We start from the raw sequence: 24,585 nt of genomic DNA, 5'->3' as shown, positions 1-24,585 counted from the left end.
AAGTAGTTAAATAAGCATCATTACGTAATACTGAAACAAAAATATTTGAACTACTTCTACAGAGTGAAGCTTTCCCCATTCAAGTTTTCACGACAAAACTTTGTATTCCCCAGCAGAACTTGACAATTAATCTCAGCAAATTACCTATGAGCATCAATTACAGTGATTAATGTCATTAAAGGAAAAATAATTAATGAACAAAAGTAAAAAAAAACAAATTTGAATTATTACAACTACACAGGTAATTTAAATAGTCATTATGAGTTCACATTTTCAATTAATTCAAAATTGTTCAGCTTAATCAATTAATCTTACAACTCAAAAAGACAATCAACTAATCAGAATCAGTTGTTCTGGATTATTATTATTTTTAACTATTCAAACTATCCAAGTTTGAGAGTAATGGATTAGTTAAATGTAACTGACTATGATGAGGCTTACTGTCAATAAAAATGGAAGATTTGAGAGTTATAAAACTATTTTTGAGAACTTTCCTAGGACATTCTGATAAAAATACTGAATTTCAAATTTACAGTAAAGATGATTGATTTTCATTTATTGGTGCAAAGGAACAAGACTATCTGGTGCTAAACAACCAGTAAAAAATTAAAAATAAAATTATTAAAATAAGTGTCACACAGACCACAGATTGGTGCATCAATCCCAGATAAAAGAAAAGGATGAGTTAAAGTGTGACCAATGCATAGACTAGCCAAGACAACTTCTTCCTTCCGATGTTTAAGGAAGCAAAACAATCAAAGAGCAGCAGAAGTTTTTAGCTGGAAAAGTTTGTTATCACATTGCTCGCTCCAAGTAGTTTGTTATCACATTGCTCGCTCCAAGTAGTTTGTTATCACATTGCTCGCTCAAGTAGTTTGTTATCACATTGCTCCCTCCAAGTAGTTTGTTATCACATTGCTCGCTCCAAGTAGTTTGTTATCACATTGCTCGCTCAAGTAGTTTGTTATCACATTGCTCCCTCAAGTAGTTTGTTATCACATTGCTCCCTCAAGTAGTTTGTTATCACATTGCTCCCTCAAGTAGTTTGTTATCACATTGCTCCCTCAAGTAGTTTGTTATCACATTGCTCGCTCAAGTAGTTTGTTATCACATTGCTCCCTCCAAGTAGTTTGTTATCACATTGCTCCCTCCAAGTAGTTTGTTATCACATTGCTCCCTCAAGTAGTTTGTTATCACATTGCTCCCTCCAAGTAGTTTGTTATCACATTGCTCCCTCCAAGTAGTTTGTTATCACATTGCTCCCTCCAAGTAGTTTGTTATCACATTGCTCCATCCAAGTAGTTTGTTATCACATTGCTCGCTCCAAGTAGTTTGTTATCACATTGCTCGCTCCAAGTAGTTTGTTATCACATTGCTCGCTCAAGTAGTTTGTTATCACATTGCTCCCTCCAAGTAGTTTGTTATCACATTGCTCCCTCCAAGTAGTTTGTTATCACATTGCTCCCTCCAAGTAGTTTGTTATCACATTGCTCGCTCCAAGTAGTTTGTTATCACATTGCTCGCTCCAAGTAGTTTGTTATCACATTGCTCGCTCAAGTAGTTTGTTATCACATTGCTCGCTCAAGTAGTTTGTTATCACATTGCTCGCTCCAAGTAGTTTGTTATCACATTGCTCGCTCCAAGTAGTTTGTTATCACATTGCTCCCTCCAAGTAGTTTGTTATCACATTGCTCGCTCAAGTAGTTTGTTATCACATTGCTCGCTCAAGTAGTTTGTTATCACATTGCTCGCTCCAAGTAGTTTGTTATCACATTGCTCGCTCCAAGTAGTTTGTTATCACATTGCTCGCTCAAGTAGTTTGTTATCACATTGCTCGCTCAAGTAGTTTGTTATCACATTGCTCGCTCAAGTAGTTTGTTATCACATTGCTCGCTCCAAGTAGTTTGTTATCACATTGCTCGCTCCAAGTAGTTTGTTATCACATTGCTCGCTCCAAGTAGTTTGTTATCACATTGCTCCCTCCAAGTAGTTTGTTATCACATTGCTCGCTCCAAGTAGTTTGTTATCACATTGCTCGCTCCAAGTAGTTTGTTATCACATTGCTCGCTCCAAGTAGTTTGTTATCACATTGCTCGCTCCAAGTAGTTTGTTATCACATTGCTCGCTCCAAGTAGTTTGTTATCACATTGCTCGCTCCAAGTATACTACCAATTGGCATGGAGCCTTGAATACAGGACTATAGTGCATGTATGAAACAGACATGGCCATGACAGAAGCAGAGCAGGTGGACTTAGCTGTGATGCCAGTAAACTCATTCCCATAAATACTGACATGGACTGGTGTCCAGAAGAACTAGATAGAAATGGATATTAAATAAAAATAGGAGAGTCAGTTTTGAATACCAATGAGAACAGGATGAGAACTAATGTGAAGGAATTCCAGAGTCAGTAGAGAGCTAAGTATAAAGAGTAAAGTTTGTGTACTGCACAGCTTCTACGTGATTCAAGGTGAGAGAAATGGCAATGAACACAGAAAGTGCACAGAAAATCCTGTGTGCAACAACCACACTACAATAAACCATGACAGAGCCCACAGAGTCATCTGATTTAAAACCACAGGCATAAGTGAAAATAAAAGGATGGTTCGAAAGATGTTTGGCAAATAGAACAACTCGAAGTATCCACCTTCTTTAGATGACTCAACTAAATTTCAAATTTGGGGATGGTAATAAGCCATGGTGGGATGGGCTGACCAATGGAGACAGCAATGTCATCCAAGTACAGACCCAATTCAGCCAAATGCTCTTGGATACAATGGTGAAAAGGAACAATGACAGACAATCTATTCTGAAAAACATGGCTCACTGAGGAAGGAAAACACAACACCACGTGGGATGCTGTGGTAAGGATTGGAGTTTAAAAGTATACAGTAAAAACAGTTGCAAACAGTGGAACTGTAGAGGAGGTTCATGAGAGTCAGTGTACAAACTCTGTATTGTAGAAGTGCAGAAAGCCCTCATGAATGGGGTCCAACATCTTCAAAGCCCAGATCCTGACAGAGCCATAGACCATGTACCCATACTTGAGTCTCAATTGAATGAGGGCATGATAGATCATTAGCATGGAACATTGATCTACTTCCCAAGAGGTGGAAGAGAGAATGCAGAGAATGTTCAGTGATTTTGTACACTTGATGCGTAGCTACTTGACGTGTGAAATGAAAGCATACAGTCAAATACAAGCCCCAAGATCTCTGCTTCAAGGACCACAGGAAGCACAACTTTGCCAAGATGAAGCTGGGGGTTTGGTGAATACATCATTGGTGACAGAAATGCATGTAAACGGTTGTAAAGAGAGAGAAAAGGTAAAACCATCTCCTGTGGACCACTTCAGTAAACTAATTAGTACAGCCTGCAGCTACTGCTTAATAAATTTCATGCTTAATGACTGACATGAGAAAGTTATTGACAGAGTCCATTTGCAACTACAGGGGAGTTGTTCCAGTTAGGAACTACCATGACATAACAGGATTTAAACTTTGTGAATCTTATAGAAATCTCTTAACATTTAAAAATACATTTCAATTACTCAGTTGCTTGGTAAAGTGAGAAAAGAGAGTACATTTTTTTCTCTCACAAACTTAATTTTATTTTTAGCAGTTTCTGAAAACTTTCAGTACTAAAAAAAACTGCCAACTTTATGAGCACTTCAAATGTGGCAGCATGTTATTACAAATAAATATTCAGTCTTTACTCACATTTGTTGCAAGACAATAAAAGACCTTTATTTTAATGTAAATAAATCCGAATGATGAGACAATATCTAATCACAAAAAAAAAAAAAAATGTAGTTACCGAGACAAAAATACAGGCACTTCTAAATAAAGCAGTGCTTTATCTTAAAAACTAAAGATAATAAAATACAGTTAAGAAGACTTAAATAACATTTACAATTTGAGTAAAAACTTTCATTAACATTTTATAAGTGGGGTGTAGAAACCTTGAATCCAGTGACATAAATAAATGCATCATAAAACTAACAAGTTTCTTTCTACTCGATGTATGTGTAACAATGCAGTGATTCCCAACCTTCTTCCAACTGAGGACCAACAAGTTCCAATCCTGAAATTACACAAATTACTTCACCCAACATTAATTTTATAAAGTACTATTATATCATGTTGTAAAACAACACTTACATAGCCATCTTTTGGAACATTTTTTTTTTTTTTTTTCAATTTTGTTGTGGATCAGTCAAAATATATACAAAATAGCATTGATCCACAGACAGGCAACTGAAAGCCACTGTAATTATCTACATACTTGATTATACTGAATATACAAACTTTAGTGCAGTGTTAGGGTTATGAATTACTGTGAAATTTTGTTCTTTCAAACTCTCTTAGTTTTAAACAGCTATTTATAACCAGTAACAGTGCCATTTGCCATACTGTTAATAACAACATAATTTAATCATGAATCCATAACTTCTATTGTGAAATACATTTCCAAGAAATTTTGTTGAAACAATCTTCGAACCAGAATGAAACGAAAGTTTTACATTTCCTAGTTTCCAATGCAGGGGCACTAAGAGAATTTAGTTATTACTCAACATTTCATGAAAGAATGTACTTAAATTTTAGATTATCACTGACCTGCAAATTTTAGAAACTAAACCCATGTTATGATGTTTAAATACATAAATCTTGACTGAGCAGAACAAACCTGATCATTTTTAATCACAAAATTGCTTTCAAGAGTACAAGCCAAACAGTTTTCAACTTGAAGTAGAAAATTCTAGTTGAATTACATAGTTATTATTTTTTTCCAATAGGATTCTGAAATCAGTTGATATTTACTGGTGACTATTTTACTATTGTTATACTTGTTAATAAATAACTTTGCAATTTTTATCTGGGCAATCAAAAACTTGGGAAAACAGGTTTGATTAAGCATGTTCCCTCTTTCCATATGACATTCACTGACTGTATAACCAAAAGTAACCATCAGTTTCCATACTATAACTTTTCATGTTTTGTACATGTTCACAGTTTGGTAAGCTTTCAGTCAACTTTATAAGACTGTTAGACACAAAAAAATTTTTTTAATTAATTACTTTTCTACTAATGATATGTCCTTGAATATATGAAGTCAGTGTTGAGTGCTACAAGTGGAATGTTATTTTCATATCTTTAAAAATACTTTATTTAAAAATTTAAGTATCATGTGTATAGCCTATGAAATATCCTAAATAAATAAGAAACTTTGTTTTAATAAAAGTTATTATTTTATCTATTTTAAATCTATACAGATTTGGTCGATTTGACAGACCTTGTAACTACCATAAAAACATACAAAATAACTTTTTCTCCTAGAATGACTATAGACTGTATCCAAAATAGATTGAAGCTTGTAACAGTTTACAACTTTTTATACACAATGCTGTCATTTGAAATGTGTCTAATTAATTATTCTGCCACACAAGTTATAAATCACTTGGCAAATACAAAGCTCACAAACATACTGAATGATATAAGCAGCAAGCAAGCATGTTAAGTGTTTTAATTCTCATTATCTTACCTATAACATGTTTCTAATTTTACAGTTCAGTTACTTTTATAATAACAAATAAACAATAGATAAACTGTACTTACCTTTGAAATCTGTTTTTTGCTGTCAGTTTCCAATGATATTTGAACTGCTTTTTTTAAAATAATGATGTTACTAGTTCAGTAATTAACTTATTTACTTAAATAATACACCTAAGAGCACAAAATAATTGCACACAAAGCAATTTTCTATAACTATTACATCAGGTCATCCCATAAGTAATGTCCAAAATTTTAATACAGATGAAAAACAGATATTTTAAAAAAATATTAAGTGCTGCAGACAATGGCTCAGGTAAACTGGCTAAAGCACAGCTCAAAATGGCCCTCCACCCTAAGAAAGTCTTGTCAAGCATTTGGTGGGATATTGCTGGTGTGATCCACTTTGAGTTACTGCCACTCAATGTAACGATTACATCAGACTTCTATTGTCAACAGTTAGAGTGCTTGAATGTAACACTGAAGGAAAAGGGACCTGCTTTGATCAGTTGTAAAGGTGTTGTGTTACACTAAGATAATGCACGGTCCCATACAGCAAGGATTACATCTGTAAAGACTGAAGAGCTAGACTGGAAAAAGCTTTCACATCCTCCTCATTCTCCAAAACTTTTAAAACTATCTTAATGGAAAAAAACTTGAAACACATGAAGATGTCAAAACTATCCTCTCTATATTCTTTTTCTCCAAACCCCATGAATTTTATAGAAGTGGTATTAAGAAACTTGTGAATTGTTGGCAAGAAGTAATCAATAATAATGGAACATACATTATTGATTAAATAACATTATAAGCATTTGAAATCCTTTCTCTTTTTCTGAACTTAAAATCAGACATTACTTAAGGGATGACCTGATAATTTAACTTGCTTTCTAAGTAAGACTTAATCCCCTTTACTGCTCACCTGAACACTGCAAGATAATTTCAAACTGATGACTAAATTAATGATACTACAAACAAAAAAACAATAAAGCATTACATATCATTTTATAGATTAAGACATTACTATTCTATTGCTCATAAATGATATAGTATAAAATGTCGGACTGAATTATCTGCTATATGTGAAAGAGAGAATGTGAGGCGAGTATGACTAGTAGGTCTGGTTTTCTAGATTATGACTCATTACACAAATACGACTAACGGCTATAAAAGTTAGACTTTGCCTTAGTAATATCTATAATGTAATGAGTAATTTATGTTAAATTACACATTTCAGAGAAGGGTTATAAAAAGTAGAGAATGGGTAAGGTCTAGAAAACAAATGTTAAAATTCTCTTACTATGAGAGATTGAGAATTTTTTAAAATATTTCCTTGCAAAATTAAGAACTTTAAATTTATATGATATTAAAAATTGATTTATTAATTACATTTTATGCCATGTTTATTAGTATATATTAATAATAAAGTAGCTTAATCATATTTTCAATGGAACTCTTTAAAAGGTCATAACACAAGCACTTTGACACACACGTAAACAGGGTTAACAAAGCTGAATAATTAATTTAATATAATCAAACTACTTAAGAACAGCAGTTATATTGAATGTCATGTAAACTGAATTATTAAAAGTTATTAAATAGATTAATTTCATGAAAACAGTTAACTAATTACAAGTTTCCATTTACTTTTGTGTTAAATTATTCAAACAACCAAGTGAAATTATGATTAAATAAACTGTCATAAATATAATCAACTAATCAAAACTTACAATTTGCCTTTACTGAATATGTATTTTTAACAGGTACTTTAATACATCCACTGATGAGGTCAGCTACTTTTGTTTAATACTGCCTCTATATACAAACTTTTTCTTCACACATGCCACAAGACTTGCTCTCACCCTACTGGAAATAGTATATTCCACTGTGTCTCTCTTATACAAATTATCATGTGACATCTAGTGACCAATAGTAGCACAGCATGTTCATGTGACACAAATGACTCCCTCTACCAAACCTTTACTTCAAAGTTTAGTAGAAGGTGTGAGCACCAGATAACTGGGTAGGATGTGACATCTAGTGACCAATAGTAGCACAGCATGTTCATGTGACACAAATGACTCCCTCTACCAAACCTTTACTTCAAAGTTTAGTAGAAGGTGTGAGCACCAGATAACTGGGTAGGGAGGGTTGGAAATGTGAGTGAAAGTAAGTACATAACAGAAATACATTTACAGTGTAAGAAAGTTATATCTTCTGATGCAGTATTTCTTTACAAGATAAGCTAGAATCCCACACTGACAAGAAAATAACAGAAAAAACAAACAAAACTGTCTAAAGCATACCCCTGACAGTGAAAGAAATAGATCCAATGTTCAGAAGAGTAGAAATGCACCACTTCTGATCTAAATATACTCCCATGTTTATAATTTGTAAAACCAGACATGCTAATGACATTTATGAAAAAAAGAGGAAAGGGTATATAGCCTGGCGCCCTGGGAAATTTTTAAAAAATGGATGCTATTTGGTGCAATCTAGGACATAATTTCTTTATGTTTTTTGACATTGCAATGTCGGAAAAGTACACAATATATATCATATAAAATAACAAAAGGAAATTAAAAGACTAAATCAAACTAATAAAAACTATAACTTTCATTTACAGTTTTAGCAGATTGATTTATTCTTTTAATTTGCATTCATTTTTTAGAAGATATATCAAAATATCTAAAATTAACAAATAAAATAAAAAGTAAATAAATGAAATTTAAGATTGTTTATTTGCTATTTATTCAGTTTAATTTTTTTCTAAATCAAAATATATTAGTAATATGAGTTAATAAAGCCAAAATAACTCAGTAAATATTTCAAATACAAATCATTTCATTATTATCCTTTTTGTCATCAATAACATCATCATCATCAACTACTGGTATGCTGCCAATTAAATGTTTTACAGTCATTGCCAATAACTACTTCTCTGCTGCATATATTCCATTAAAATTTCAAATCCCATAAAATTACTCTTTTGACTAATCATGACTACCTACAGTTCAAATTGTTCATCTATGCAATCTTGTCATTATACTACTGGTACGTACCTTAATGTCAGTGAATTTTCCATTCTTTCACAAATTGACAATACAAACTAAAACAGCATATGAAGGAAAGCTATGACATTGCTTAAAAATTCAACTACTGATATGGTTCAATATTAAACTACTGATATCAGTGATATGCCTCAGAAATTAAATTTTTTTACAGTCACTGACATCAACAACTACTGCTCTGCTGCATGTATTCCATTAAAATTTCAAATTACTTAAAATTACTCTACATGACTACCTACAGTAAAACTTGTTCATCTATACAATCTTGTCAGTAGATTACTGGTACCTCAATATCACTATATTTTTCATTCTTTCACAATACAAACTGAAACAGCAAATCAAGGAAAGCTTTGACATTGCTTCAAAATAAAATTAATGATATGCTTTAAAATAAACCACTGGCACTGTATGCTGCAGATAATAATAAAATGTTTTTCAGTCACTGATATCAACTTCTGCTCTGCTGCATAAATTACAGTCAAATTTCAAATTACTTAATTTCCTTTAATCAATCTTGGCTACTTTTCTCTTTTTTGAGACAAGGGTTTCCAGTGCTCTCTTCCGAGCTTTTTTTCTCTCCTTCTCTGAATGAGCAGCTCTCCGTGCCTCTGCGGCTTTTTGGACTTTTTCTTTAGCCAAGGTGGCTAGGCCAGATTTCACAGAACCATAGGCCTCAAGCCTTTCTGCCCTTTTGTTCTGATTCTCCCTCAGCTTTGAGGTATACTTTGAAGGTGCTGATCTAATGTCCTTACACATTCTCTTGTCTACAGGATCAAAATGAACATCTTTTCTTTTAAACATTTCAATCGCTGTTGTTTCTTTGGAGCATAGAGAATATTTTATCGTCTGGTATGCACACGATACCAGACCACAAGACCTGCAACGAGACAAAACGAGGCTGCCTCCAAGATGGCGGTCAGATTTTTTTTTCTTTCTGCAATAAACATTGAGAAAATATAATTTCTCCTCAAAAACCACCTACCCGGCCCCCAAATCACTCATATTTTCTCCTTGAATTTACATGAATCTCGTGGGTGATCCTTGGCCATTTGAAAACCGAGGAAATCCGCGTTTCAGCGGAAAAATGGCACGCATGGTAAAACACCAAAGTGAAACTTGTGAGGAGCAGAAGGACTAGGGAATATTGGAAAATACTTGAGAAGTCAGATACATCCAAAACCTCTTTCACAGGGTACTGACATCCATGTGAGGGTAGATGTTGATCATATTGTTTCTATCTCGCACCCAAGAATCAGGGATGAAGATCCACACTGATTATTTAATACAACACAAAATTCATCAGTCTGGGAGCTGCCACCCAGGAATGAAAGAATGGAATCAACTCATGTGAAGACTTATGTTGAATGGTTCAACAGAATCCAAAACTTCAATGCCAGGAACAGATATCTACATGAAGGTAGGATGAAGATTCCAAATCAAAAGAGTGAACTGCATTTGTGACAGATCAAATCTACTGTTTGTGTTAAACAATAGAGGCCATGCCAGCCAGTCCAGCAACAGATTATAACTCCACAGTATTGTAAATCTATAAGTAAGCCATGTAATCCTGGAAGGAGAGGGATCAACTCCATGTATCATGATCAGGAGGCCTTGTTGCATCTACAAAAGCAAAATGCCACTGCCCTACTCTCAAATGAATGGTTATAGCTAACTTTTTTCTGAAACCCATTCTAGAGGATGCCTTCATGATCAACCACCTCAGTGTCTTGGAACTGAAAAGTAGCAAGAAATTTCATATTCCACTCGAGGAAGAACGGGGAGAATGCAGTGATGAGTCTGGTGAAATGTTATCACTAGAGGTACTAAAACAGGTGACCATGAAACTCCATTTTGAAAAGCAGACAATACTGATTTATTCACTCAAATCATGGTAGGGTTGAGAAACTACCCTCTTCTGCTTTACCCATGCAAATCCATGGGTGGTGTAGTCCAATGTGAAAATGCTTATAAAGCAATTATCACAAATTAGATAACCTCTAGCAATCTTGTGGAGCACCTCATCTTGAGGTTAGCATGCAGAGCTATGGATGAGAGAGTGAAATCAACATGGTCTACAGTGTAAATTTGAGGTTAAAGAATACCTGTCTTAAAGACAGATGAAATAAGGACCACGAGAAAATTGGTACAAATGTAGAGACAGTTAGGACATGGAAAATACATCAGAATACCAATCTGAATCTGGAAGAAATACATAAACACAGTGAGAACAGGAGAAGTAAAAATCCTAAGGAATCTGAAAAAACAAAAGGTATGGGAGAGAGCTACCAGATATTGATCTGAAAAGCAAGGAGAGCAAAACCCATTGCTGAAGAGAAAGTAAAGGAATTGTGCTACCAGTGACAAAGGGCTTACCAGAGGGAAATTCCCTGACAGCAGAAGACTTTCCATGGAAGAAGTTAACAAGGAGGTAACTTTATGTTTGAAACTAGATTTTCTTACCAAGGACTGGAAAAACACCATGCATGGAGATACAGCACAAGGTGATAGTAATGTAAAATGGGAGATTGAAGTTGACAAAGAAAAGAGGGAACAGTGGAAAAGGGACAGGTGATGAGAGGTGCAGACACTATAACATTTGAAACCAACAATGTTGTGCTAGACAACATGGTGCAATCAGGACAATCCGACAAAGGTGTAGTATACCATATAAATCATCCAGTGAAGCAACCAGATGGGAGGGTAACACATAAAGGTATTTGGGAGAACAATCCTGGTTGAAGGCATCAACACCCAAAGCCTGTGGATGTGATACAAGTGACCAAAAGATGAACACCTTGGTACTCCAGCCCGTTGCAAACTCATCCAATTGGAAAGAATCCCTGAGAACACAAATGTCTCTGAAAATGAGCAAATCTAATAATCACTCTGTGGTAAAGATTTGGTGCAGGTGTGTAAGACTCTCTGTGACTAGTTTGAAAGTACCTAGCACATGACATGATAAGACAAAAGAGATGTGCGTGGGCTCAGAATAGAACATTCAAAATCTGAAACAGATCATGCACCTCCTTTGTGAGCCACTATCATAGAGCTGTGTCAATGAACCATCACCAAAGTAATGGGAAAGAGAAAGGAAGTGATGCAATGCTTGATAAACTCTGAGAAATTTGAGAACATTGATATGCAAGACAGTTTCATCTACATACCTAGAAGGTGAAGCTCCGTGGTGACTGACTAAAGCCTCCATCCAAGAAAAGAAGCTCTGTGAACAAATATATCCAAGCTCAAGGGAGGAAGTGGCATGCCCACCGACTTACGAGCTTTGACTATCTACCACTGCAGATTGTCTCTCAGGGCAGGAGGAGAAATAGGATACTCAGCAATGCTCCATTTTTCATGAAGTCTTCACTGCAAGGATCTCTTATGAGCATGACTTAGAGTAACCTATGCATGACAGAAGCTCTTGGGCAATAAGTGACCAAGCTGTAAGTGCACAGTGAACTAAAAGGTCCATGAAATATAGACATAATGGAGAAGGTAGAGCACAACAGATGTTGGTGTCAGAAAAGACCCCTAAGTGCATCAGATATTGGGTGAACTGCAGGATTTACTTCTACAATTTGGTCAAACAGCCCACTCAAGCTGTTACAGAAAGGTCCACTTCTGCTCAGAATGAGTTACAAGAAGCCAGTCATAAATGTAATTATGAAATCACATTCCCAGAGTATGAATATGGCAAGCATAAACAAGAATGATATTACAAAATATGTAAGGAGCAGAGGCATGTCTGAATGAGACTGCCACAAAATCGATAAACCACTCAGAAATGAATAAACCAAAGGTAAGGAAAATACAGAAATGCAATCATGACACAAAAGTGGGATTGAAGACGTTCATTTTCATCCTCCACAACTCTGGAGGAAATGCCCATCTCAGGGTGGGAAAACCCCACAGTTAACTGTGATGTGTATGATGAAGCAGTCGAGGAGTGATAAATTCATGAATGACCTCCAATCCATATTGTTTTTGGGGACTGCAAATAGATGCGAATAAAAAATCTCCCTTCAGTTGTCGAACTGGTTTGATAGCTTGCTACAAAAGCGAAATTTGAACTCCTTCCGACAGATATTAGCATGTGTCACAGGATCTCAAAGAAGAGAAAAAGAAATGAGAGGTAGGAAAGGAAACATGATTGTGGAACCCCCTGAAAAAACTTGCATAACCCATTGATCACTGACAAAAAGAAACCAGCAAGAAAGAAAATCCAACAATTTAGCTCCCACTGGACCTGAACCCAACAGTACTACTAGTGATGGGTGACAGGTTGTCAATCCCCTTGATGAAAGAAAGTGCCTAAATTTGAAGAAATGGGTGTGAGAATGAAGTATGAGAAATAGGAATAGGTGGCATGAGGCCACAAATAGGCCACAGAAGTTGAAAGGATGGACTGCTGGCAGACTGTTGTTATGTGCAGCTTGATGTTTTAAGGGATAACACTGATTACAATGTAAAAAAAAGAGCAAGATGCAAGTCTCTGAGGTAGGTGAAGAGTAAAGTGACACAAGCTAAAACTGAGTCCCTACCTATAATACCTTAGCATAAAAAGAAACTATATATGTAATGCCAGAGCTGAGGATGATATACAGACTAATGCAGAGGACAAAAGGTGAAGGACATCAGAAGACAATCTGTCTAAATCTTTATGGAGAGCCTCTGAGAGCAGAGGTATGGAAGAAATATATTTTAGAAGGATAGTAAGGGTATAAACAAAGGTGAAAGTATGAGGCATGTGTGAATCTGACATTAAGTTATAAAGAACATAATAAAATACTTACAGACTGAAATATTAACAAACTTCATATATTTATCAATGATACTGAGAAAATGGCATTTATGTGTTTGACTTAATAAGCACCTTTAATTAAAACACACTAAGGGTCATACATATAAATATACGCATTCAGTACATTGTAATTAACAAATTCCAATTCCATATTTCTTTAACAATAAATTCTTTCAGCAAAATATAACTTGCTTATAGCATAATCCACCTCTTTATTAGATCTACAACATCAATTAAAATAAGAAAGAAATGGATATCATTAAAAGTATCATATAAAATGTTTATCATGTTTTGAAAAATGTTATGCTGAAGTTGAATAATAATGACACATCAAAACATCCAATACATGCATGCTTTTCTCACATGAAACCATTCTTTTTATTAAAAGTATTCCAGCTCTACTTGGTTTATGTGGTTTACACACATACACACACACACCAATTTTTTATTCAAGTTCTTTCTTATTTAAAAATTTCATAAGGCTAAAATACATATTCTTTCATTGCAACCTGACTCACATTCCAGAAGTTTGGTCAACAGTGTTTTACATTTATATTAAGCCATTAAAAACTCAAAGTTTATACACCTTAAACTGTACCAATGAGTAGCACTATGTTTATACCATTTCTACAATTTTAACCAAAATCACATATTATATATAATGTATTACCTTTACTAGTTTTGGCCTCTAACATAAGATTATGTCCAAACATTATAACATAATTATCTTTAATCTTCTACAGAAAAGAAATTCATTCAAAAGTTAATTAAAAAATAAATCTTTCTTGCCTAGAATCTCAAATCACACAGAATAAAGTTATGTTAATATCCAAGAAAATAAAGACCAAACTTTTAATTTCAAAATATTTGAAAGACTTTAAAAACATACAAAAGCACTCTGAAATGTACAATATGGAGTTTCGTATACAAATTTCACTTGATTAATAAGCATAGCTAACAATGCAAAGAAGGTTAACTTATCAATTATATTAGCTAGTAATCAAATGTAATTATTTTCAGGTCATTTCCCCATAATATGGGCCAAAGGTTGCCTGGAGGGGTCATCTGTTTTAACCACTCACGGCTGTGTATTCTGTCAGTCAGTAGATACTAAAATGGCACCACATAAGGGATGCTTAATATTGTAATTTGTACCATTATGACATTAGTAAGATGTACACATCACAAATCATGAAAAAAAATTACATACTCTGTATACTACAAAATAACACAACAAACTCGAAAAGCAAAAAATGAAAATAAATGCTACTCTTAAATTTTAGTTACTCTCGACTCAGAACATTTTTGGGGACCATGTAGAAATACATCTAATTTACTATTAGGTTTTGCATTGTAAGCTTAAAACTAGCCTAAATCTCCTAACTGTCTGCAACTTCAAAGATATTATTAGGTTTACAGCCATAAAATACCATTAACAGCAAGGGTTAACTAATCAAACTATGCATTCTGATGTTTATAAAATAAAATGCACAAAAAGTATATTTACTTATCAATACTAATGCCCCCTGCTAGTGTAGCAGTAAGTCTATGGATTTACAATGCTAAAATTAGGGGTACAATTCCCCTCAATGGGCTCAGCAGATAGCCCAATGTGGCTTTGCTATAAGAAAACAAATACAAACACATACATCATTACTAATGGCCAGGTTGATTTTTAGTTTTTCTCAACATACACACTTACTTTGAATGGAAAATATTAATATTGTACAATTTAAAATTTTATTAATATTGCACATTTTTATTTTTCATATGAGAGAGAAGAAAGTGAAATTATAAAAGAACTAACTCATAATAGATATGTTCCAATATTAATAAACTCACAGAATGATTGGACATAAAAGTGATGAAAATACAAATTAAATTTATTATCACTGTGGCCCATACCAGTTACTGTCCTATTTCTTGAAGAATATCATAAAAAAACTTTATAAAATAATATTTAGAAAATCTTAAACAGTTACAACTTAGTGCCAAGTTACGAAAGTTAACATTTAAATAGGCTTTGAAGCAAATGTTTTGTCTACACCCTAAATTATAATTTGAGTTATGCAGTTTTAATTCTCTTAAGAGATTGTTAGATGTTCATTAAAAACTATGCTTTTCTGGTGGGCAAAGAATTGTTTAACCCTTTCACTAAGGGACATGGATCAAAGGCTATGTCACTGAAGTTGTGGGCTTTTATTCAAACTTTTATTGAACTATTATTTTATGAACTTATGTCAATTTTTAATATTACATGCAAGTTAATTTCTTAATTAAAAAAATAAATATTAAAAGAACATCTAAATATAGAATTTAGTGAGTCACATGGTATGCTGAATGTAGCATTGTTTAAAATTAGATGTTTGTGATGTCAAAATATCAAGTCAATAGTTTTGTACAAATTAGAAACTCAAATTATTATTATTATCAAGCTAGAATACAAAATAAGAACCTCATATCTTTTTATTTTATGGCTTATGTACTGAATCAATCACAGTGGCACTGTTCATCTCTTTCCATTTTTCAAAAAAGTCTTATATGCACTTACTTCAATATATAACATGTGAATAACCAATTAACAAATTAGAATGTCCCAAGAGTGGTTTTTCAGCCATTTTAATCTGTGAAAAGGCTATCACATTCTTTTGATCAACAATTTCAAGGAGGCAGGTTGTGTCTTTATGATTTTGTGGTTATTCAACTGTATATATATATAAAACCTTAAACAAATTTTGTTTGATATCCTCCAAGTGTGGAATTTTAAAAGGCTTAGCAACCAATGTCTAGCAGCAAATGAGTACAAACGTCATAGTAAGATGAGATAATTGTTTGCTTTACTTCTTGATTTGTTGTTCTATATTTTAAGAACAATAACTTTAATAATTTAGTAATAATCTGTATGTCTGTGTACACATACACAATGTACACATTCATATATCTTATGTATCCACTGTATCTGTGTGCTGCCCCTCACTCTCTCTGCATAATATTATGCGACACCATGTTCTGTGATAATTCTCCTCAACATAGCAGAGGTTATTATTCCAAATGCTGCAGTAACAGCTGCTTTCAACTCATCATTAGTATTACTGAATATAACATAATAACATATGGATGAGTAGGGACTTACAGGCCACCCTGTATAATAATTGAAATGTCATTGTATATTACAAAATACTAGACCACTAGAACATAGCCAAGACAAGAAAGAGTAAATGTCATTTAAATATAACTGAACACATGAGTACAGGTGCACTGCATCAATGCAAATTATGTAATGTTAGCTAGGCATAACTGGAAGATTAATATAATAATAACAATAAATATATATATATAGTATTATAGGACTTAAGCTACTTAGACTAAACACTTGTATTTGTGTTATAGATGTCATCATTCTAGCATGAAATAAAAGCATAATTTACTTTTATTTCCTTTATGATGGTTGTGAGGTTGGTCAAGTAATAGACTCCATGTATTTAGGGTATAGAAAATGACGAAATACAGTCTTACTGAAAACAAACAACTGAAATAATCTTGTAGAGAAAAATATACATGTAAAAACAGCTCATTTGGGTTGAGAAAATTTTTTTTACAAAAAGGAGCGAACAATGTTTTGACCTTCTTCGGTCATCATCAGGTTCACAAAGAAAAGAAGAGGTAACTGACCAGAAGCTGACCACATGTTTGAAAGGGGTTGTGTAAGTAAGTGTCGGAATGTAGAGGGCGTGCTGAGATGTTTGAAATGTAGTTAGGAGATTTTAGAAATTATGAAAGTAATATTTGAGATTTTCAGGATGAAGAAAATTTTTTTTTTTTTTTTTAATCTTAGCATGAAATCACTTTGCACTCAAACTAGTAATAAAAAAGATTTTTTTACAAAGAAATTTTCAGTAAAAATATTTCATTAAATAATCTGATTTTCTATAGCCAAAATACTTGTAACTTTTACTAAAAGTCTACAAAATTTTTTGAAGATACACATGCTATGTCAAAAGTTATAGTGCAAATACTTGTACAAATGTGTAGATGAACTTGTGTATATTACATGCTGAACCTGTATTAAAAGGGTTAATTTGACAATATTTTTTGCCTCAATATTCTAGAAATAAAATTTTCAAGTTACATGTAAGGTATTCTGAATAAATAAAATATCTATATTTTAATATTATGTAAATAAACCTAACATAGAGTAATTTTAATTTTTTCTCTCCTCTTTCAAAACCCATTTATGGATAAATGTTATTATATAATAATTGCTCTCTTGCTTAAATGTATGATACTGGAAAAACTATTATGTGATGTGCAACCCCCTACGTTGCAAAATTTTTATCCTTTATGTAGATTTTCAACAAGGGTCACAATTTTCCAGTTTTTACCTCCATTTCCCATCATGAATAACTTTATTTTTCTCCATTCAACTGTACTGAAATAAACTTGGAAGCTGTATTTGTCGCACACAGTGAAGTGGTCACACGTATATTTGACATTTACAAATTTATAAAGTGATAAATAATCAGGCACAGGTCTGTGTTATCAGTTTTTCAAGTATCTACCAAGTACTTAAACTAAAAACTCTCATTTGTGGCCAGAAATTGAGAAAAACTTGTAAAAATGTTTTTGAAGCAATGCTATTTGTTTACAAATATGACATAATGAATAGCATCATTACCATTAATTAACACTTTGCTCACCAATATCTTAGTAAATATCTTTTGCCTTTAAACAAGAAAAAAAAAGAATTCAACAAAGATTGCAAATTGCTCATCGCCACCATGCACTGTCATCCCAACTGTTGACACACAAAGTGAGTGCTGGTACCACGGGTAATCAACACTGTCATCCCTACTAACTGTTGACACATAAAGTGAGTGCTAGTACCACGGGTAATCAACACTGTCATCCCAACTAACTGTTGACACACAACGTGAGTGCTGGTACCACGGGTAATCAACAATGTCATCCCAACTAACTGTTGACACACAAAGTGAGTGCTGGTACCACGGGTAATCAACACTGTCATCCCTACTAAGTGTTGGCACACAAAGTGAGCACTGGTACCACGGGTAATCAACTAATGCAAGAGAAATAGTAAGAAAGACTCTTGGTATAAAGACTGTATAATTCACATGCAACTACCTGGAAATGTTTTTATTTTTTTGACCAACTGTAACAAATTTAAAAATGTTTGGAAGACAAATTTCAAAAAATAGCTTGAAAGTAAGAAGAAAAACATACAGAATTGTTTTCCAAATTTCGTCTCTTAGCCTTTCGTAAAACCCTACGAGTTATTTCATTTTTCTCTGCCTGTTGGAATGTGCCAGCTTCTTCAGGAATGTCCTCTTCTTCCCAGTTGTCATGTGTAAGCTGACTGGTTGCTATTCTTTTAGCCATTTCTAAATTATGGTTGTACAAATGAGATGACACGCTCTGTAAGAAAAAGCAAGCCAAGCAAATCTACAATTTTAGAATTAAAAAGGCATCCAATATCACCACTTTCTCCTTGTTAATGCCTGTAAATAGAGCTAATTTATAACACACAGAACATACTACAGTTACAGATACTGTACATAAAGTAACCATTTAATTATGATAAAAATTATAGGTAGGTCATTTTGTTATAAAGGTACAGAAAACAATCTTTTTTTTTATTTTGTATAACAATCCAAGACAAACATTACTACATTACCAGTTACTCATAAATAGTAATCCAGTGATAAAAAAACAGGTGCAGAAAAATCAAAGAACAAAATATAGGTAAGGTTGAATTATAAGCAAACAACAAATCTAAATCTGTTAACATATAACTAGACTTATCTTCATGGCTTCAAAAGTCATTTGAAAAAATATTTGCTATTGTATACAAAAAAAATTCATTGAGATGAATACAACCAAAATGTTATAAAAGTAGCTTAAAGCTAGAGTTGGGTAATTACAGGTATCTGTTGATCAATTAATCAGTCTGCTTATAAATCAGTGCATGTCCCTTCCACACCCACCCCATCAATTGCATTATTCTGACTTGGTATTAGTCTTATTTTCATTCACCTGATTGTGTTTTTGTTTTTTAAGAAATTCTAAAGTTACTCCTCAGATCTCTTGATATACCTTGATCAATCTGCAAAAACATATTTTTTGTGTCACGAAAGTATCTTGCCAAATTTTTCAACGATAAGCTGCACACTTCCAACTTACAAAATGAATTTTTTAGTATTGACAGTCGTCATTAGGTGCATTTCTAACATATTAATTCCCCACTGATGTTCTGTAAATCAAATGTAATAATTAAGTAACGAAAACATGTTTTACTCTTACCGTTAAGATGAATGTTTTTATTTTAAACATACCATGTTTACAAGTAGAAATAACTAATCAGCCAATTTATATGCATCAAATTGATAAAATTATTCAAAAAAGGTTTGGGTGATATATTTAGCAGTTGCCTACGATACAAACAGTAACTAATCAAATTTTATGATGATTTTATTTGATTAACATAATAAAAAACTTTTATGTTTATAAGCATTGCAAGTTAATAAAACCCTAGCATATCTATTAAAAATTAAAGACACCACAGATCCAAACATCATTCATTAACATCTTTATTATGCCTTAAGCACTTGCCAGTCACCCAACTTTTTTGCTTCATACTGTATATATATTCCTGTCTAGTTGAACAACTTTTACATGATGATAAAACCTTCTCCAAACACTAATTTGTTACTATGGCAAACTATATAGTAGTTTTCTTTGTTACCCATTCAACCCTTCTCTACAGGGGAGTAGATCCTGGGGGGATGGGGGTGATACATCTCCCCTTCATTTTAGGTGGGGGGTATGGCACATAAAATCATCCACCCTACAATTTGGTCTGTTGAATTGTTTTATTGCATCACAGGCCTACAAACTGTGTGTTTGTTCTTGTGATTCTCATGTTCTTACCAATCGAATTACATAATTAAACCTAGATGTAGGCTTTTTCAGTAGCCGAAATGTACATCTTTAATATAGGCATGCTTCTAAGCTTTTCGATCTAAGCAATAGTTTGTAAGTATCAGTCAGTAGGCCTAAGTATTCATGCAAGGCTTGCAAGCACTATCACAGAATCTACCTATGTCTTGTATGTAGTGTAAGATTAAGTGAAATTTTCATCACAACAGATTGAACAGAGCATGAAATTCAAAAATATTACTCCAAAGCATAAACTTCTGTGATCTAAATCTAGCAGGCCATTTGTTGCTGCATCAATCTTATGTGTATGTTGTGCGGTTTTACTACGCCATTTGTTCTTATGCATGTCTAGCTGGTTTTATTGTCGAATGCCTTACTCTCATTAGCTGCTGAAGCCACTGACCATGATGTACTTTTAGTGTACGGTTAACAACAGGTTCAGGCTGCTTGGATCCAGACGTGCCCTACATCACCCCCCTCCACTCCCTTTAGTCTGAGCCTCAATTTCACAACAGGGCTCATTAGACCTGTGTTTGTGGCCCTCATTAATCCATGAAATTTCAGATTATCACCACCCTCTAATAGTGTTGGTGCTTTATGGTAAAAGAATAATATATTCTCTTATCATAAATAGTAAAAATATTGTATTTTCTTGTATAATTAGAACATAAAACGGCCTGAAGCCTCTACTCGAATTGTATTGCTAGTTTTTGTTTAGGTGGTTTTATTTAATAGACATGCCTATAGACATTATATCACAACATGTTTGTCTTTTGAATATAATACATTTGTGATTAAGTATTTTTTGAGAAACTTGCAATTACTTGTGTTGTAACTAGCACACATTATTGTCCCAGTGATGCCCAGGCGTTCAGTCGACTCGGTAGTCACTGTGAGGTTCACGTGTTCAACTTAAATACATTGTACAGTTCAGTCCTACTTCCATTCTGTTTTATCTTTGTTCGTTGTACGCTAAAGTTTTTCAATAAAGACTGTATTTTAGCCTGTTGAGTCATCTGGGAAACAGATTCCAATTATGACAAGCAAGCATTTGAAACTTTCCGATATTAGACAGTTCCACAAGCCAGTTACTAATACTACAAGTGACAATGCAGATGCAGATAATCCTACAACCTCAAGCAAAGGAATAGAAACTTGCCATACAGAGGAAATACCATGTTCATCAGAACACGAGTCTGAAAATGCTTGTGCAACTATTGCACATCATGAACCACCAGATACTTGTGAAACAAGGTTGTGCAGTAATGAAAAATCTGACACTCCACAGATACAGTGTGGAGAGCCATATCATCCAGATGCACAACTAATACCACGACAGAAAGCAAAATCTTAAAATATCAACTTCCAGGGGAAGTGATTTGATGAGTTCCCATGGCTGCACTTTGACAATCAGACTCAAAAAGTCATATGTTTTCATTGTGCCAAGGTGGAAAATAGAGGCCTTTTTACAGAGAAATTGGAGAGGCTAGTGGAGTATACCTTCATATCCACCAGTTTTTGCAACTGGAAAAAGGCAAAACAGAAATTCAACGAACAACAATCCTCCTCTCAGCACAGATTCGCTATATCTCCAAGAAGGTTCACTTGATGCAACTCCAGTGACTGTCCTGCTACATAGCTACATGATGGAAAAAAGCAGCAGCAGGAAGAATGCAAAAGAAGTCTTGCCAAATTATTCAGAAGTTTACGTTTCTTACTGCGTCAAGGTTTAGCATTATGTGGACATACTGATACGGAGGGGAACTTCCTGCAGTTAATGAAGCTCCTGAGTTGATGGCTTACTTGTCAAAGAAAACCATATTCACATCACCCCAAGCTCAGAATGAAATAATGGAGATGTTCAGCCATCAAATATTGATGAACACAGCACATGAAGTGCATCAAAGTAAAATCTTTGCATTAATGGTTGATGGCACTCAAGATGTTACAGGTGCCGAATAGGAAGCAATATATGTACGATACGTAGATGAAAATCTTGACATCTATGAGACATTTCTTGGTTTGTACAGTGTTTCCAATACAACTGGTGAAACAATATCCTCGACTGTACTTGATGTACAGACTAGACTCAATTTACCACTGTCAGGATTAAGAGCACAAACTTATGATGGAGCCGCTAACATGAGTGGTGCGTACAGCGGAGGTCAGGCAAAAATAAAAGAGAAGTAACTGTCAGCTTTGTTTTTTCACTGCGAAGCATACAAGGCTAATTTAATAATGCAACATGCAGTTGAAGCTTGTGAATATGTTCGACATTCTATCCAGTGGGTACATGAACTTGGAGTCTTGCTTCAGAGGTCAGGCAAATACAAAACAATCTTTGAAAATATTGTATTGTCAGACAGCCATAATGGTCCAGTTAAATACATCTGCCACTGTGTCCAACATGCTGGTTGTGCCACTTATCTGCAATTACATGTGCTAAAGATCACTACAGTGACATTGTTGATTCTTTGTCTGAATTAGCAAATGAAAAATCAGATGTAGTGGTGAAAGCACGAGGTCTGCTGGACAGATTTGACAAAGGAAAAACAGTTTTAGGATTGTTGATAGCTCAGCATCCATTGGCTGCATTAGAGGAACTAAACTGTGCATTCCATGCTTATTGTAGCAGAATGCATTGTTTTTCTCAATCAGTATAGTAACAGCCAAGATATTAGCATTACAGATGTACAGTTTTTCATCTTTCAGGTTTATGAGAATACTGAAGACCTTAAGTGTTATATCTGGAACTACAAAGTGCTTGAACAAAGTAAAAACCAAGTATTTTTGGGTAGCCTAAACTTTAAGTCAACATAAAATTTACAATAGCAACAACATATTTTGTAAAATTAAACTTTTAACAATTATAACTTTATTTTAAAAGGACTGAAAACCACTAGGATTGGAATAAAAAAACAAATTTAGAAAGTCTATTCAGATAATACAGTATTACTATGTTAACATGATTTTATTACAAGTTACACATTTTACAGTACGTTTCTTTTTAGAACAGGTACACATTTCAATTACTGGTACTATCACTCTCTGGGACACAAGTCCCTACAATATGACACTAGTTCTAAAAACAGATCTTAATATAAAAGCTGTATCTTATGTTAATATACTTATTCAGCAAAAAAACTCAAAATGAGAGCACTAAGTACCAATGTTTCACTTCTCCACTCCAGTTAAAATAATGTATTATTTCAACAATGATGATATTAGTTAACATGTTAAATTAACCATGTAAAACAATGATCAAATTTTTAGTACTTTCTACATTGAGATTTTCATGATACTTTATATTAATCAGTGTCATCCATGTAGTCCTAAAGAAACCTAAAACACTGTTTAGTTACATTAATATAGGGCTAGCCCAGTTCAATTATAATTTAAGTTATTCAAAGCTTAAATGATCTTAATTTCCAGTAATGTGATTAATAATATATAAAAAACAGTTAAAAACATTTCTTTTCAAATTAAAATTTCAAGCCCTGATAAACCAAGTGCTAACAACATGAAGATTGTTAGAAAAAATTTAAATATCAAATTTCCGAGAACCACTGCATTTTGATGCTCAAAATGCACATGATGTAGAATTGTTTTATACTATTCTACTGAACTTACTCGTATTGTGAAGGATGGTGGTTCCTGCACACAAAGCGTAGCCTAACAGTGTGCTAGAACTATCTTTCACTATTAATTCTTTAATAAGTTAAGATTACATTATCTTATTTGTTTCTTACAATTTTTGACTTTTTATAATGTTTAGTTGTTTGTTAACTAGAACACTGTAGCTACTAAGACTTCACATCATGAAACTGAAAAGATGAATGAAGTTTTTAATTAACCCTAATACAACAAAATGAAGAATTATTTGTTCATTGATGTTTTTCTACACATTAATACATCAAGCTATTGATGATGACTGGGAGAAGTTCTGATACCAAATTTGTTTTTCTGGGGGTAAGTGGGAATATCCCCCTTTTTTTGTTATATATGCACACACACTGAATATTTTGGTTGATTTTAACTATGTTATTTATTGTAGAACTCATAAAACATAATGACATTTTAAATCCTTGCTGGTGGTGCTGCAGAGGATTTAGTTAGTGATGCAATCTTAATATGATACAAGTAGTGATGATGAGGGCATGGTTTGGTTTGGTGCAAAGCTACTCAAGGACTATCTGTGCTAGCTGTCCCTAA

At 33.7% G+C, this 24,585-nt stretch overlaps 1 protein-coding gene across 10 annotated transcripts in view; it reads right to left on the bottom strand.

The window, feature by feature from the left end:
- The window catches only part of LOC143256565 (nuclear pore complex protein Nup50-like), a 46,209-nt gene that overhangs the window by 15,369 nt on the left and 6,255 nt on the right, over positions 1-24,585 (bottom strand). For 6 of the 10 annotated variants that reach the window (XR_013031408.1, XR_013031407.1, XM_076513936.1 and 3 more), the window contains exon 2: positions 18,661-18,852. The exons of 3 other annotated variants lie outside the window; for them this stretch is intronic. Coding sequence is in view for 4 of the 7 variants with exons in the window: in XM_076513936.1 (XP_076370051.1) it covers positions 18,661-18,816 (156 nt within the window). In the remaining 3 variants the exon portion in view is untranslated. Of the gene's footprint in view, positions 1-7,277; positions 7,429-18,660; positions 18,853-24,585 lie in introns of those variants that run through there. One more of the 10 variants, XM_076513940.1, reaches the window with a different exon arrangement.

The sequence above is a fragment of the Tachypleus tridentatus genome, chromosome 7 (assembly GCF_004210375.1).
Source record: "Tachypleus tridentatus isolate NWPU-2018 chromosome 7, ASM421037v1, whole genome shotgun sequence".
NCBI classification, from domain to species: domain Eukaryota; kingdom Metazoa; phylum Arthropoda; class Merostomata; order Xiphosura; family Limulidae; genus Tachypleus; species Tachypleus tridentatus.
This window is presented reverse-complemented; position numbering and strand designations above follow the sequence as displayed.